Here is a 17,460-nt window from a genome sequence, read left to right as displayed (position 1 = left end):
ATCAATCAAATTATCATCTCTAGTGATTTTTATTTTAAAAAGAAAACATTTTGGAAGCGAGAAAAAAAAATTTTTTTAAAAAATTATTTCATTAATTATTACAACTCATTAATTTTTAAAAAAATTTACATTGTATTATTAACTTTTCCATTATTATTATTATTATTATTATTATTGCACCCACATTTTACAATAAGTAAATTATTAATTAATAAGAATATATTTTATGTGACTGGATATTAATAAATTCAGCAAATTAATACTATAACACAATATGATAAATAATAACAAATGATAATAACTTTACATGAGTAAGTAATTATATGTAAATAATTTTTTTATGCTTAATAATAATAATTTGTATATATTATTAAAAAAAAAAAAAAGTTTTCCAATAATAAATGTACTACTAATTACTAACTTTACTTTTTTTTATAACGTTACAAAAATAAATATTTAATTATTATGTAATTTATTAAATATGGCTTATTTTTTATAATACGATTATTTGCTCTTTTAAATTATTTAAAAAAAAAAAAAAAAAAAATCGATGAGATTGCAAAACGCAAACTATTGCAAATATTATTTTTTTGGTAACAAAACAACAAAAAAATTATAAAATGTGTTTTATTATTATTATTTTAGAAAATTTCCTCACTGTGAGGAAAATTCAAAAATGTCTCCTTTGATCGGTTGGGGGGAAAAATAAAATTTTTTTCATTGAATTCATCCCACGCAGGATTTCCAGGCAAATCCACCGCAAGCAAGAGACATTAAAAGGTATAAAACAACCTAAAAATAATAATAATAATTTATATATTCATACCTATTTTTCATTTTCTTTAAACTAATCAATTTAAAAAAAATATTTTACCACTGCTATGGCTCCGATTAAAAGGTAACATTTAACATTTTTCCAAAAAAGAGCTCTAGATAAATTTCTACTGGTTTGTCGAAATGAAACAGACTGGAAAAAAATAAAATAGAGAAAAATGCTATGTAAAACCATGTCACATTTTAATAATAATGTTTATTTAAACTATAACAAAAAAAATTAATTTGTTAACTTACTGTCGAAGTTAAATTTTCAGTCTTATTTATAAGTAATTCTAATCGTTCTCCTCGAGTGGCCACACTATCTATAAAAATTATCCCAAATGAGTAAATAATTATAAAAAAAAATTCAATAAAATAAATATAAAAAGTAAAATTTAACACATTTCACACATTACCTATATTTTTAACCATAATTTTTTTCAATTCATCCAATTCTCCGTGAACTTTTGATATTGTATCTAAATTACGATTATTCGAATAATATTTCATTTGATTGGCTAAAACTCTTGAAAATTCCGAATCTAAAGAATAAGCAATCGCTGTTTGCGCTTTGGTTCCAAACATGCTGTTGAATTTATTTTTGATTTCATTGAGAAAAAGAAATGCTCTAGATCTTTCAAATTCCTAAAAATTTTAATTTTAATCATAAACTTTTACCAACGACTGACTTGGTATTAAAGGGGGGGGGGAAAAAAAAAAAAATTCAAATCAATTTAAAACTTACATCATCTGTAATGCACATATAAATAATACCATTTTCTGATATGTAATGAAATAAGTAATTATCATGACTGTAAGTGAGCTTGGAATCTTCCGGAGAAATTTGTTTGAGAATTTGTTCTGTGACTTCTTGAAAGTTTCCAGTACATGATGCATATTTTGTGAGAATAGTGATTCCTCTACTAATAACTGAATATAAAATGGTCATAATGTATTTATCTTATGAACCTAAAATAAATTCGAGTGATTAAATACGATAAAATTGTTTTAAGAAATGATATTCGAAAGTGAAACAAAACCGACTACGTTATTAAGTTTAACGATAGACATTAATAAAATTATTTTAATTTATTTAAACAAAATATATTTAAAAGTTATGTATTAAGAACATAAACTTATTTAAAGTAAGGGAATCAATAATAAAACAATTTTTAAAACTTTTAAAATTATTAGAAAATTTAAAAATTTATTTATTAGTTACCCAAAAAAAAGTTAATCATTGATGTTTGATTAAATAAAAAGGTGTTATTCATACACAATTTTCAATTTAACATGAAAGCCATTTAAATGAAATATGAATTTAACAGCAAATCAAATAAACCATTTAAAAAATTTAATTAATTGATGTGATTCATAAATTTTTACCTTTTTTTTTTTAATGTCATTAAAATTGAAATCGAAATGAAATATTTCTTAACGAGACAATTACGGCTTTAAATTAATTAAAATAATATAATTTGGTTTTAAAACTTAAATGACAAATAATAAAAATGTTGTTTTTAAAATAATAAAATCCCAAAAAAGAAATTTCAAAAAAAAAAAAAAAAAAAAAAATTAAGAAGAAATGATATGAATATTTGACAGGAGAATTTCAATAAGGCAAAACTCATATAATATTAATATAAAATTTTATATAATAATTTATTTTAATATAAACATAATCGAATTTTTCAAAAGAAGAATTTTAATTGGAGGACAAAGCAGTACCGAATAAAAATTTAATTATCATATTAGTTATGATAAAAAGTATTATCAATTAGTATTATTATTATTTTACGACGTAGTTAAAATGAAAGTATTTAAAAGTAAAAGTTTTCGTAAATTTAATGATTTTTAAAAAATATTCTGTTAAATATATAAAATACTCACTGTCACGCGAAAAAAAAAAAAAAAATTAAATAACAATATAAATTAATTACAAATCGGAATTAAAAACTTCAACAATTTGGATAAGTTTACACGCCATTTTGTTACATAACAAATGCCAACATTGAAACTCGAAATAAAAAATTTTCTTTGGAATTAATGACAGGGAATACAAAAATTATTTTTTTTTAACACTTTTACTTTTTTCTTTTTGTAAAACTACTTTTATTTAAAACGTGTTATTAAAATAATTACATTTCCGTAATAATGATTTTAACGAGAGAAACATGATAAATATTTTCAATTAATAATATAGAAAAATCATAAGTTATTAAATACTATATTAATACTCCCGTTAAAACTTAACGATTTCTTTTTTTTTTTTTTTTTTTAAATAAAAAATGTAATTAAAATTTTCAATTATTTAGGGTAAGAATTGAAAAAACCTCAAAACAAATTCAAAATTTGTGTAATTATGTTAGATTACATAAAATTCGTGCTTGAATTTTTAAAAAACTTTTCCCAACCACAAATTTCGGTAATAAATTCCATTTTTTTCAACCATTAAACGTTTTTAAACATCTATTAACTAATAAACATTTATTTTATTACTCAAACCGATCATTTTTAACTTTTCATTTCTCAAAAAATTATCACAAAACATAAAATTAATCCGTTAAAGCATTTCTTCTATAAATCCAATTTAAACGACTTGATGGAAAAAACGTTTCCATTTCAAGCGTATCGACACATATTTCATAGAATAAATAACACATTTTCGTTTCTTTCCACGTTATTGAAAAATGAATATCGGAGGCTTTGTAAAATCAAAATATTTATTACGTCATGTATTAAAAAGAAAAAAATGTAAATAAATCAAAATACAAAATACAAAAAAATAAAAAAAAATTAAAATTTTCCTTTTTTTAAATTTAAAAAAATTAAAAAATAATGATAATTTATCAATGGGCACATTTCTTCTGAATATATCAATTTAAATTTCGATAAGAGTAATAAAGATAAATTTATTAAATAAAGATTAAAAAAAAAAAAAAAAAATTTAAATGAAAAACACATGGCTGGGTGAGTAAAAGAAAAAGAAAAAATAACGAACTTTTTTTAAAAAGGAACGACATGAATGTTTTCCATTAATTTACGAATGTGTAAAATATAATAGATAGATAGATAGATAGAAAAAAAAAAAAGAAAGAAAGAAAGAAACACAAACGTGCATAAATTTATTCTCAAAAAGAAAAAAATAATAATACTTTTTCGCTGTTAAAAATCCACCCAAAAAAATTTTTTTTTTTTTTTTATTTACGACGATAAAATGAAAAATAAAAATTCGTTATAAATAATAATAATAATAATAAAAGAAAAAACCGCAAAAAAAAAAACGAGAAAGTGAAAAAAATTGAAAACAAAGGATTATATACGTTATAAAAATGTTTAACGGACAACAGGATAATTTTAAAAATTCAATTATCAATCATAATAATAATAATAATAATAATAAAATTTTCTCGTTTATAAATATAAAAAAAGGATTTGAATTTGAAAAAATCATTTGCGACGAAATTGACAACAAACAACAGCAACAACAACAACAACAACACAAAATCGATAGTAAATGTAAATTTTCCGTTGATTTGATGCCCATTGCAGAAGAAAAAATAATAAGGAAAAGAATTAAATCCATCGAACCGGAACATCCGGTTAAAAAATTCAAACGTTTTGATTCATCTAAAAAAAGATCCTCGCATAAAATTGACGATATATTAAATTTACGTAAAAAAATATGTTACTGACCGAAAATAAATTCCCCCGCCCATATCCCCAAAACAAATACGAAAAACACATCGTGAAAAATTTTATGTGAATATTATTATTATTATTATTATCATAAATATTAAGGCTAATATTATTATTATTATCAATTTAATAATCATTCGAGTTTAAATGTAATAAATAAATAAATAAATTTATAAATTTAAATAATTTTCTTTTCCTCCTTCTTCTTCTGATCCTTTTTAACGTAAATTATGTTTTTTATGTTTTATGTTGTCCTTTTAAAAACAATCAACCAATTATTATTATTATTATTATTATTATTATTTCGTAAACGACATTTTTAAAATACGTTCTCGAAAATATAATAAAAAAAAAAAAAAAAGGGAAAATTCGATGTAATTTCCACGATAATATTTCATTTACATTTGTAAAAATTATATTACGTAAAAAAAGTGAAGTAATGGCGACCTTAATTTTTTACCTTTTTATTACGTAATGATAATAATAATAAGTAATTTAACGAACGTTTATTTTATTATCATCATCATCATCGTCGTCGTCGTAACATCACAAACAATCATTTAATGGATATTAAACGTCGTTTATCATTACGATTATCATTCGATATTTTAAAAACATTATTATTATCATCACGTGACTTTGACAACAACAACAACAAACAACACAATCGTTTGCTGTTGCTGTCGGAGGGCTAAAAAAAAAAAAAACAAATTTTTTTTATATATATACGTGCATGATGAAAAATTTTTTTAAATTTTTTATTTATAATTGAGCATCATACATTTATTATTATTATTAATATTTATCTAATAATCATTATTATTATCATTATCATCATCATCATCATCGAGGGTAATAATATATGTATATATATCTAACTACATATAATATAATAAATAACAATTAAATAGTAACATTAAAAAAAAAAAAAAAATTTTTTTTTTTTTTCGAGGGGGACCGACCCAATCAACGAACGAATCCCATCGAAAAAGCTGTGAGAGATTTTCTTTTCCTTTGTACACGTTTAATTATAAATTATTTGAGTTCAACGACCTTTATAATATCAATAAAATTATAATAATAATAATAATATAATTATCATTAACTAAATTCGTGTGATGCATTAAAACAAAATAAAAAAAAAAAATTCGGTAATAAATTAATAATAATAATAATATTATCATCAACTTTTTTTTTTTTGGGAGGGGGTGGAAAGAGGGAAGGGGGAAGAGAGGGGAAGGGAAGAAGAGGGGGGTTTATAGTTTTTCTAACGTTAAAAAAATAATAATAGTAATAAATAAATAAATAAATAATAATAATAGTAATAAAAGTGGGTTAATAAAATAAAAAAACAAATTAACGAAAAAAAAATAAATTAAATAATAATAATAATAATAATATTAATATTAATAATAATAATAATAATAATTTTCTCTCACAACCTCGTTGAATTTTTTTTATATGTATATAAATATATATATATATATATTAATAATTAAGTAACTTATTAAATAAAAAAAGAGGGGGAAATAAAAATAAAATAATAAATAAATAAATAATAAATAATAATAATAATAGTAATGATAATAATAATAATAATAATAATAATAATAGTAATAATAAGTGAAAATAATGAAATAAAAAAACATGATGCTTATTAATTTTTTATTATTTATTAATTATCATCATCATCATCATCATCATCATCATGACTACGCGTCGACGTATAATTCAATGAATGAATTAAAAAACTCAATGTTTCGTCGATCGATCGAGTGAATGAATGAATGATTGAATGAATAAATAATAAAAATTACAAAAAACTAATAAATAAATTCTTAAAAACTAAATTTTATAAAAAAAAAAAAAAAAAAAAAAATTATTTTTTATTAATTAATTAATTTTTTTTTTTGTCACAATGTGTACATTATTAATATTATTATTATTATTTGACTAGTGTCGATCGTAAGTAATTAATTAATTAATCGATTAATCGATCCATCGATCGATCGATCGATTACGATTTGGTATTTAATTTTTTTAATTTAAATTTTCACCCTGACGCGAATGACACTTTTTAAATTTCTTCTCTCTCTCTCTTACTCTCTTCTCCCATCTCTCTATCTCTCTCTCTCACTTTTACTTTCTTCTCTCTCTTAATTATTATTATTATTGTTAAGTATTTTTTTTTTTTTTAAATTATCAACTAATATTCTAAGTAACATTAACGTAATATCAATAATTTTTTTTTTTTTTTTTTTTTTTTATTACAAGAAAGAGGATCTTTTATTATTATTATTATTATTATTATTATTATTATTATTATTGATTTCTCATAAGTATATATTGATCGACGCAATAATAATAATAATAATAATAATTTTCGTGAAGGTAACCTAATTACAAAAATTATTAAGATTAGATTAAATGACGTCATTTTAAATATATAATTTACCTTACGTATTATTTGAATTAAAAAAAAAAATTTTTTTTTTTACAACCCATAACGTTAATTATTTAATGAATGATTGGGACCGCACACCCCCCTTTCCCTCCCACCAACCCCTCCCATTACACACGCACGTGTGTCACGTGATATTTAAATTCGATCATCATTAATTATGATAATTTATAAAAGGCCTCTCTTGGAAATTTATCAAATTTTTTTTTTTTATCTATTCCCAAAAATCTATTTTTTTTTCAACAACAAATATATATATATATATAAAATGATGATCGATAATAATAATAATAATAATGATAATAATAATTTTTTTTTCGCGTACAAAAATAATTTTGAGCTACATAAAAACAAATATCGCAAAAATAATTTATTTATTTATTCGGTATTCAAGCTCGTTGTTTTTTATTATTATTATTATTATTATTATTATTATTATTAAAAATTTTATTTGAAAATAAATAATGATAATTTTTTTAAGTAAAAAAAAAAAAGAAAAAATTTCGACGCATCAAATGGAAAAAAAAAATTTTAATTATCATCAGTCTTACACTTAAGTATTAACCGTTTAAATTTTTTATTTAATAAAAGAATTAGAATATTTATAATGTCGATCAATCAATCAATCAATGACTTTTATCAATAAAGATCCTCTTTCAATATTTTTTTTTTTAATGTTTTTGTTTTTTTGTTTTTTTTTTCCCGCATCATTCAGTCATTTTGTTCGTTCAAAAATTATACCTTAAATTTTTTTTTTTTCCTTATCACCAACCTTTGTACAAAATGGCACCTCAAAAAAATTTTTTTTTTTTTTTTTTTAAATTGTGGCGGTTGATAGATAATATTTTGTTTTGTTATAAAACAAATCACCGGATTTTATTCACTTATTTTTTTTTTTGTTTGTTCTTAAATTTTAAAAATCTTACCCTGCTACTGTACAATCATTATATATATATATATATATATATATACTTAAACGAAAAACGTGATTTATATTATTATTATTATTATTATTATTATTATTATTTAAACAAATAAAATAAAAAAAAAGTTCGTGAATTATAAGAAAGTACTTTTAAAAAAAAAAATTTCTTTTCTTCTTTACATACGTACATATTATTATTATTATCATTATCATAAACCGTCAGAATATAATTTTTTTTTTTTTTTAAGCGACCCCTGAGCCGCCATTTTGTTTTTATATAAAAAAAATTTAACTTATGAATAAATTTAAGTACCAACAATATATACTAATTTTTTTTTAAATTAAATAATTGTAACGTTAAAGTATATTAATAATAATAATAATAATAATAATAATTAAATAAAAAAAAAATTAAGTAATGTACTATATAGGATGCAGGCATTACTGCAGTCTTGCTTCTTGTAGCGTTGCACCGGCTGCCGCTGCTGCTGCCGCTTGATATGGAGATAAACCTGGAAAAGCTGTCGCGGCCGTAGCCTGTGGCAAACCTGCAGCTTGAGGCAATGCCGCGTACGTGTAGGGTGTCATGTATCCGGCGGCTGCTCCTGAGTACAAAGAAAAAAATTATTTCTTTTACGAATTTCGGTGTTTTTATTGAAACGGGAATGGGGGGAAGAGTCTCCACACACCCGTACACCTACCCGCAGCTGCTGCACTAGTGTATGGATAAGGATCGACCGGATAAGCCGCAGAACCTGGATACGTTGCCAAACTAGCAGCGGCTGCAGCATTTAAATTTTGATATTCGTAAAATTGCGATGCCAAAGCGCTCGCGTGACTTAAACTTGCTGCCGGTGGTAAAGGTACGATACCTCCTGGTGCGGCCAAATACGGAGATGGATAAACGTAACTCGGAGGAACTCTGAAATAATAAAAAATCAAACATTTTCATTTTGTTTAAACAAAATGTCGCTGTGGGATAACAATTACAAATTATTATTAGTGAGAAAGAAAAAAAAAAAAAAAAAAAACTTGACTCTCCATTTTTATTTTTAATCTGATGAGGGGGGAAAAAAAAACCTTCTTACTTCCCTTCCAAACAAAGGAAAATCGGCGGCGGCTACCGGGGAGGGAGGGGGAAAGGGAAATTCGTAATAGTTGTTTTAAAAAACATTTAAAATGGAGACAATTAACGAACGAACAAAAACAAAGAAAAAAAAAAAACAGGTGCTCAAACAAACAACAAACAAACAAACAGAAAAAAAAAACAATTTATTCCTTTGGATAAAACAAATTCACGCGCGCAATATATTTATATATAATATAATATAAAAAATAAAGAAGGCGGTGGAATAAAATACAAAAACAAACATGATTGGTCGTTGGAAAATCCAAAGACATTCGAATAAAAACGTTTTTCCTTTTATAAAAAAAAAAATTTTCCTATCTTTTGTGTGTGTGTGAAAATTTTCACGACGCAAATCCAATTGTTGCAAAAAAGTCAAACGAATCCAGAAAAAATTTTCCTTTTCCTGTACAAAAAGCGAGATAAAAGGAAAAAAATCCGATGGAAAACGGTGGAAATGAACGAGAAATTTTGGAAACAACATCAGAGATTTTCCAGAGATTCTCTCTCTCTCTCTCTCACTGGAAGGCGTTGATTTTAAAAGGCTTATCCGCGCATAATCTAATCCATTGATTTCGAAAAGGTCATCCTTTTTCACGTTTAACTTTCCTTTGAATATAATTTTAAAATAATTTCTTCGGATTTAATTTCTAAATAAGGTTGCGAACCAATGGTGAAAGGTTTTCAATTGTCCAATTGTCATCATTTGGAAAATCCTTTTCTCCAAACAGGTTATAAAGTGGGTGGATCTTCGATAATCGTTTCTCCTCAAAAAGAAAATGAAAAACTTTGGGGAGACGAACGAGTAGTCGAATGGGAAACGAATGGGAAGTAAAAAGAAAAGAAAATTCGCGCCTTTTTTTTAACCTTTTACGTCATTTCCTCCTAATCAATTTTACCCTTGAACTCCATGCAAATAACTCTAACCCTGATTACTTATCGACAATCATTAACGACATTTTTTTTTTTCTATAAAATTCGACCGGCGAGTTAGAAAACAAGGAAAAAGAATTTAAACAAACAACACGAACGCCATTTTTTTTCCCACCCCGCAAAAAATAATAAATAAATTTCCTTCCCCCCCCTCGTTTCATATTTTTCACTTCTTTCCAAATCGACATGGCGTAATTATATTCGTCATCGAAAACGCTTTCGAAAATCTATTTTTAGAATTTTTTTAGAATTTTTTTTTTTTTATGAACTCTTCACGAGTTTTTGCTTTTCGAAATTTTCTACGCACTTTCGTCCAAAAAAAAAAAAAAAAAAATTTTAAATCGTACTGCTACGCACACACGCACTCTCACACGCACACATTTTGTTTTTTTGTAATCAAGGGTAAAATAACACCTGCTACTACTACTACCTTCGGGGTAATTTAAGGGTTATTTCCGGTTACATAATTATAAATAATTAAGGGATCTTAAAAGTAGTAAAAATAATAATAATAATAATAATAATAATAATAAAACAATGCATATATCTTCGGTAGCCGTTTGTTGTTGTTTATAGAAAGAGGGCAAAGGCCCTACACGGCATGCTAAAAATATTATCACGGGGAGAATAGTAATAATAATAATAACATTTGTTTTTTTGTGTTGTGGGGGGGGGCGGGCTCGTATTGAAAACAAACGCGATTTGAAAAAATTCATTGATCAAAATATAAAAAAACTTTATAACAAAGAGTGTGAATGGCGTGACGATGATCATTATTGAAAACTGATTATGAACATAAAATATTCACGAAGTTCGGTTGACAAACAAAAACAAAAACAAACTTAATGATGACAACAACCGACAACCGACCGAGCGACTAAACATAATTTGTGTTTCGATATTTTCAAAATAAAATTTTTTTCTTGGTACCTACATTTTGTGCCTACCCTTTTGTTACCCTTTCGACAAATCTTTCGTTTTATTTTCATCATTATTATCGCCGCTACCACCACCACCTACCCTATCGTTCCTAACATTTTTTGTGTTTCAAAACTTTCTTTTTGCGCGTGTGTGTGTGTGTGTGTGTGCGTGTGTGTCCTTTCTCGTTTCGTTTAGTTTGGGTAAAACTCATTATTCTCCCATTAGTTCCTAATACATATATTTTTCTTGCGTAATTAAGTTCGCTTTTTTTTTTTCTTTCACGGCATACGGTTCGTTGGTTAATTCACTTTTCTTTTCTTTTTTTTTTTCGAATAGAAAGTTATTTATGATCACGTGACAAAAAAAAAAAATTTTTTTAAATAATAAATAATTCGATATTTAAATAAATAAAAGGATTTTATGAAAACTTCTTTTTTTTTTTTTTCAAAACTTTACCGATTTTTTTTCTCTTTTCGAAACGGAAATAATCATAATAATAATAATAATAATTTCGTAATTGTATAAGATACGATTTTTAAAAAAAAATCTGGAAACTATTTGAAAAAGAGAGAGAGAGAGAGAGAGAGAGAGAGAGAGAAACACACACACACAGAATCATCAACCAAATGTAAAACGAAAATATTTAACGAAAACATACGATATTCGGTTTAAATTAAAAATTTTTTTTTTCGGGGAGCAACAAGGGGAAAAAAGGGGGGACCTTTCTCCTTCCTTTTAAAAAAAAATAAAATTCACAAAAACTCAAATTAAGACAAAAAAAAAAAAAAAAAAATCAACGCAAAACACAAACCCAAAATACAAAAAAAAAAAAAAAAAAATTAAATAAAAAAAAATTTTTTCCCTCCCCCTCCCTCTTCAAAAAAAAATCTACGTAAACTTTGAAATTTTCAAAACAAACAACCAAACAACCAATTGAACAACCAATTGAACAACCAATCAGTCGAATAACACCGTCCAACAATGAACTTTTATAACAAACAATGAAAACTAGAAATTTTTTTTTTGTTTTTCGAAATCGTCATCGATCATGTACGTAAACATATTGTTTTTTTAATAAGCTAAGATACCAAAAAAAAAAAAAAAATCGTCTGCTAATAATAATAATAATAATAATAATAATATATAAAAATTAAATAAAATAAAAACAACAACAACAGTAATACAACAGAAAAGAAATGCAAGTTATTAATTATGGTTTTTAATCATATTAAAATAAAAAATAATATTTTATTCAAAATGTTTTTACTGATCCAAGTAATCTCACGCACGCGCACACACCTCCAACAAGCCACTGCAAAAAAAAATATGTTAACAAAAAAAAAAAAAAAAAAGAAATTTGACATCATTTGCAAGCTTTTCTTTCCTTTCCAAATATTATCATTATTACAGAAGGAATGTAAAGTTTTTGTTAAAGGGGGTACATAGTTTAGGAATCGTGTGTGTGTGTGTGTGTGTGTGTGTGCTCAATCCCCTAAACACATAACAACAGACAAACCAACAACATACACAAAAGTGCACAAACGTTAATAATAATAATAATATAAAAGGGATTAAAACAACAACAACAAAAAAAAAAAGTAAAGAAAAGAGAGAGTAGAGAGAGAGAAAGAGAGAGAGAGAGAGAGAAAGAGAGAGAGAGAGAGACAGAGAGAGAGAGAGAGAGAGAGAAGAGAGAGAGAGAGAGAGAGAGAGAGAGAAAGAGAGAGAGAAAGAGAGAGAGAGAGAGAGAAAGAGAGAGAGAGAGAGAGAGAGAGAGAGAGAGAGAGAAAGAAAGAGAGAGAGTATAAATAAAAAGAATTTGGATTTTTTTTTTAAAAATGATAAATCCCAGCAGATTCAAAAAAAAAAAAAAAAAAAAATTGTATACAAAACTGCTGGGGATCGTGAGAGTGTGACGTCATTAATTTATATAAAAAAGCTTGCAAATGATGACATTTAATTTCTTATATGTTGTTTTAGCCCGGTACCATCGTGCAAATCAACAACAACAACAACAACAGCAAAAAATCAATAAATCAATAAATCAATAATATTAATTAATATACATCTAAAAAAAAAAAAAAATTAAAGTATTTATGTATATATGAATGGTTTTTATAAAGAAAAGAAAAGAAAAAAGTTGTTGAACGGCAGCGTTAATGACGGCGGACATTTTGAAATTTCCCTCCCTCCCTCCCTCTCCCCGTTTAAGTTGGCACAACTGAAATTTTATTTATTTTCGTATTTTCTGATACGAAACTTTTGTTTTGAAACAAAGCCAACAATAAATTCTCCTTTTTTTTTTTTTTTTTTTGATTTTTTCTTCTGGTTTGTTTTCTTTTTCTTTCTAGAACGTTTACTCAATCCTCGTTGTTTGCCGTTGCAAAAATAGAACGAAAAATTTTTTTCACGATTTAAAAAAAAAAAAAATTTATCAGGATAATGTTTCAAAACTTTTTTTGAATTTAAAACCTTTGTCGTATACGTCATCGTCATCGTCCCTCTCTCATTTTTTTTTTTTTCCCCTCCGTACTTTCCTTTACTAGTTTTTTATCATCCATCCCTCTTTATCATCAACCCTAAATAAAAATTTTTGAATTTTAACAAAAAAACGTGGATGAAGAATGAAGGAAAGGATCTATCCCCCCTCTCTCTCTCTCTTTTCGTTTCCTTATCCTCTCTTTCTTCCTCTTAAGCAGAAAAAAAAAAAAATTTCTTTATTGTTTTCTAAAAGATTCCTTTTTTTTTTTTACATTGTCGCGCCTTTTTCGCACCCCTCCAAGTCCATCCCCCTCCCCTCCCCCGTTTTAAATTCGGATTATTCCGTTACTTAATGCTGGATTTAAATAAATTTTTTTTTAATTTTAAAAAATAATAAACGTTCTTTAATTATTTTTTATTTTTCTTCTGCCACTGTTTTCCTACCGACAAAAAAAAACAAAAGGGAAGCATGTAAAAATCAAATGAACGTGTAAGCAGAAAAATTGTCGCGGTTTTGTTAAGAGTCTAACCTAAAATTATTTCAAAATCGTTAAAAAAAAAAAAATTCTTATTCGTCTTCTGCTTCTGCTTCCACGAAACAAAGGAACTAATAAATTTATTAAAACGCAAAAAAAAAAAAAAAAAAAAATTCAAGTGGGCGATCAAATCCGCCGCCATAATAAACTGACGTGTCGACAATTATTAAAAATATAATAATAATAATAATGATGATGATGATGACAAAGGAAATTGATATTATTATTAAGCATTCGCTATGACGTCATAAGTAATAAAAATAACGATGTTAATTTTATTATTTATATATCGCGGTAAATGACGCGTATTTACAAAAAAAAATTATTATTATTAATATAAATAATAATAATAATAATAATATTTTGGCACGTTCAACTTTTTCTTTTCTTTTCTTTTCTTTTTCATCTTCTGCTTGCAAATAATGTCAAGTGAATAAAATAAAAAATAAAATAAATAAATAAATAAAAATAGAAAAACAAAAGAAATTTTTTTTTATGTATTATAAATGAAATTACGAAGTTTGTTTTATGTTTATGTTTATGTTTATGTTTATGTTTTTTTTTTTTTTTTTTTTTTTGTTTTTCGTAAGAAAATCCCACACAAACCGCACGCTTTAGCCACCCATTTTAAATGGATTTTATTATTTTATATTCGATCCGAAACAAAACCGGAAACGGAAACGACGTTCGAATCGTTTCCCGCCAAAACTAATTTAAAAACAAAAAAATTTTTTATTTTTAAATGTAATAAAAAAGTTTCTTACTTTTTTTTTTTTCTCGGAAAATTAATAATAATTAATAATTAATAATTAATAATAAATAATAATAATAATAATAAAATCCATTTAATAATATAACACACGATATACACGATATTAAAACAATGATTACTTTTTGATTGACCCTTGTGTGTCATGGGTCAGACATCCAGTAGGCGGGCTCTCACTAAGTATCGCCTTCGTTTTTTTATTTAACTGTGGAAATAATTGGGAATTTTCATTAGATTCATTTAAAAAAATTTTTTTTGCATATGTTGTCGTCACTGTCCAAATATAATTTTAACGATTTTCTTATTATTATTATTATTATTATTATCCGTTATTTGATGACGTCATTTAAACGATTTCAAATCGTCGTTCGAAATACGTTAAAATTAAAAGAAAAAAAAATTTTTTTTTTTTCAAAACAGCAAAACTATTTTATTAAAACAGGATCGAATCGAATACTATTATCATTATCATTATTATTATTATCATCATCATCATCATCATTATTATTATTATTATTTTATCTTTTAAAGAAAAAAAAATGTACCGGACACTTTAGTAAAAAAAAAAAAAAAAAAATACGATTCTTAGAAATTTTTTTTTTTTTTTTTTTTTTTTATAGGAGAAAATTTATTTCGTTTTTTTTTTTTTTTTTTTTTTTTTTCCCAAGTTTGCAAACCTGAAACGGGGGACATAAAACGCGGGGGTAAAGGATAAGAGTTTATTATAAAAAAAAAAAAAAAAATGAAAAAAAATTTTTTTAAGATATTTTTTTTTTATTTATCCTACGACAGCAAATTGCTCAACAACACACGCTTGCCAATATAAAAACTATTTGACGGTTGCGAAAATAAAATTTTTTTTGTTTTTATTTTTATTTTATTTTTTTTTGTTTAGCAAGCAAAATGTAATAATAATAATAATGATGAAGATAAATAAAATGTCCATGGATAATTTACCGAAAGATAAAAATAATTTTCTATCTCTCTCTCTCTCTCTGTCTGTCTGTTTTTTTTAAGCAACGACAGCAAATATTTTAATTTTTTAAAATGAGATAAAAAAAGGGAAAAAAAAGTAACGGAAAAAACAACGTCAAAGGGTTTGCATTTACTTTGCATTCGTACAAAATGATAAAAAAAAAAAAAAAAACATTCGAAACGATTTTTTGGCGACAAAAATAAAATTTGTCGCAAAACCGTCAAAACGCTCGCATTTATCTATCATTAACAACGACATAGGAATGATTTAACGGGGAGGGGGGGGGAACCAAACGATATATACACGCTAATGCGAAATTAATAATAATAATAATAATAATAATAATAATAATAATAATAATTTAAAGATGGAGGAGTACAAAGTGTTCTTTTTAATAAAGTCTCGACTAATATTCTCTAGACATAATTTTTTTTAAACTTCCGACAAAATTTAACTTTTTTTTGGACATAAGTCAAAATTCATTGAAAAAAACAAAAAACAAAAAAAGGGTGATCAAATGACGTAATGAAATGAATCCTTAAACTTCCTTTTTATTAACAAAGAAATAAAATAAAAGAATATGAAAACAAAAGTGTTAGCAACTTTTGAAAAAAACAAAAAAAAAAACATTTTGTTATCGTCTATCGAAAAAATTTTTGAATTTAACGGTTTCGAACACGAATCAATTATTATTGTTTTTCTTCGTTTGCAAAATAATAATAATAATAATAATTACGTTTGTTCTTAACGGATTTTTTCCCGACTTTTTTTTAATCTAATAACGTCAACGAAAAAGTTTCGCCATTTTGTTTTATAAATAAAATATTATTTAACATTTATAAGAAAAACAAAATGGCGGCGATCGTAGTAAAGACGTATAATGAATTACACTTTGCTGTTTTTCGTTTAATTTACATTTGAATAAAAAAAAAAAAAATGCAAAATATCGTGCGAAAAAGGGTCGGATAAAGGATTCTTTTTTTTTTTTTTGTTTAAACAAAAGAAAATCGTTATAAATAAATAAAAATCGGTGAATGAGGGGGAGGGGGGGGGTTTAATCGTTACACATTCACCGACTTTTACAATATTTTTTATAGGTGGACAGTGATGACGTAATGATAATTTCCCACGGACTAAGATGATGTTACATTTCCGTATGTATATATATATATATATATATATATATATATACTGATTGCTTTACATAATATTATAGTAAATAATAAAAGTCGTTTTGTAATAATAATAATAATAATAATATAACATATATAAATGCAAAAACGTTAAGTTAACTTACCCATATTGTGCTGGTAATACGGCTGGATATCCGGCTCTAATACCTGGAAACGGAAAACCTAAAAAAAAAAAGAGAGAGGAAAAATTAATATACTGTTATAATTTTACACGTGAAGAGAAAGAGAGAGTGAGAGTGGGAGAGAGAGAGAAAGGGCAACAACAGCAGACGATTTATAAATATCTTTTAGAATTCTATCAATGCAGAACCCAAAAATCTCAATGGAACTCATCCAAATTTTACTTTTTTTTTGTTTTTTTTTTTTTTTAAAAAGTTTGCACGTACATACAGCACAACAGCAATTCAAGGTGATGTGATATAAAATTTTTGTAAATTATATTGGAGTTTATCAATCATATAGAGAAAAATTTCATTGTTGGAGAGAGAGAGAGTGAGTAAGAGAGAGAGAGAGAATAGTTTTAAAATAATCTTAATGTAACGTATTTCCGCATTTGAAAAAAGAAATGGAATACACCCAAGAACAAAGAAAAATAAAAATAAAAAAAACCGGGAAGTGAAAAAT

The 17,460-nt window shown here is 24.9% G+C and overlaps 1 protein-coding gene across 1 annotated transcript; it reads right to left on the bottom strand.

Moving 5' to 3' along the window:
* Window positions 1–726: 726 nt before the first annotated feature.
* Phum_PHUM503090 (vAMP-7, putative) lies at window positions 727–1,765 on the bottom strand (the record flags this gene model as incomplete). Its single annotated transcript, XM_002430826.1, has 5 exons — window positions 727–792; window positions 875–967; window positions 1,072–1,139; window positions 1,233–1,461; window positions 1,562–1,765. The coding sequence occupies 5 exons, from the start codon at window positions 1,763–1,765 to the stop codon at window positions 727–729; spliced, it is 660 nt and encodes a 219-aa protein (XP_002430871.1).
* Window positions 1,766–17,460: the final 15,695 nt, after the last annotated feature.

The sequence above is a fragment of the Pediculus humanus genome, genomic scaffold, assembly GCF_000006295.1.
Source record: "Pediculus humanus corporis 1103172108269 genomic scaffold, whole genome shotgun sequence".
NCBI lineage: Eukaryota > Metazoa > Arthropoda > Insecta > Psocodea > Pediculidae > Pediculus > Pediculus humanus.
The sequence above is the reverse complement of the archived record's forward strand: the minus strand, read 5'-3'. Positions and strand labels throughout refer to the sequence as shown.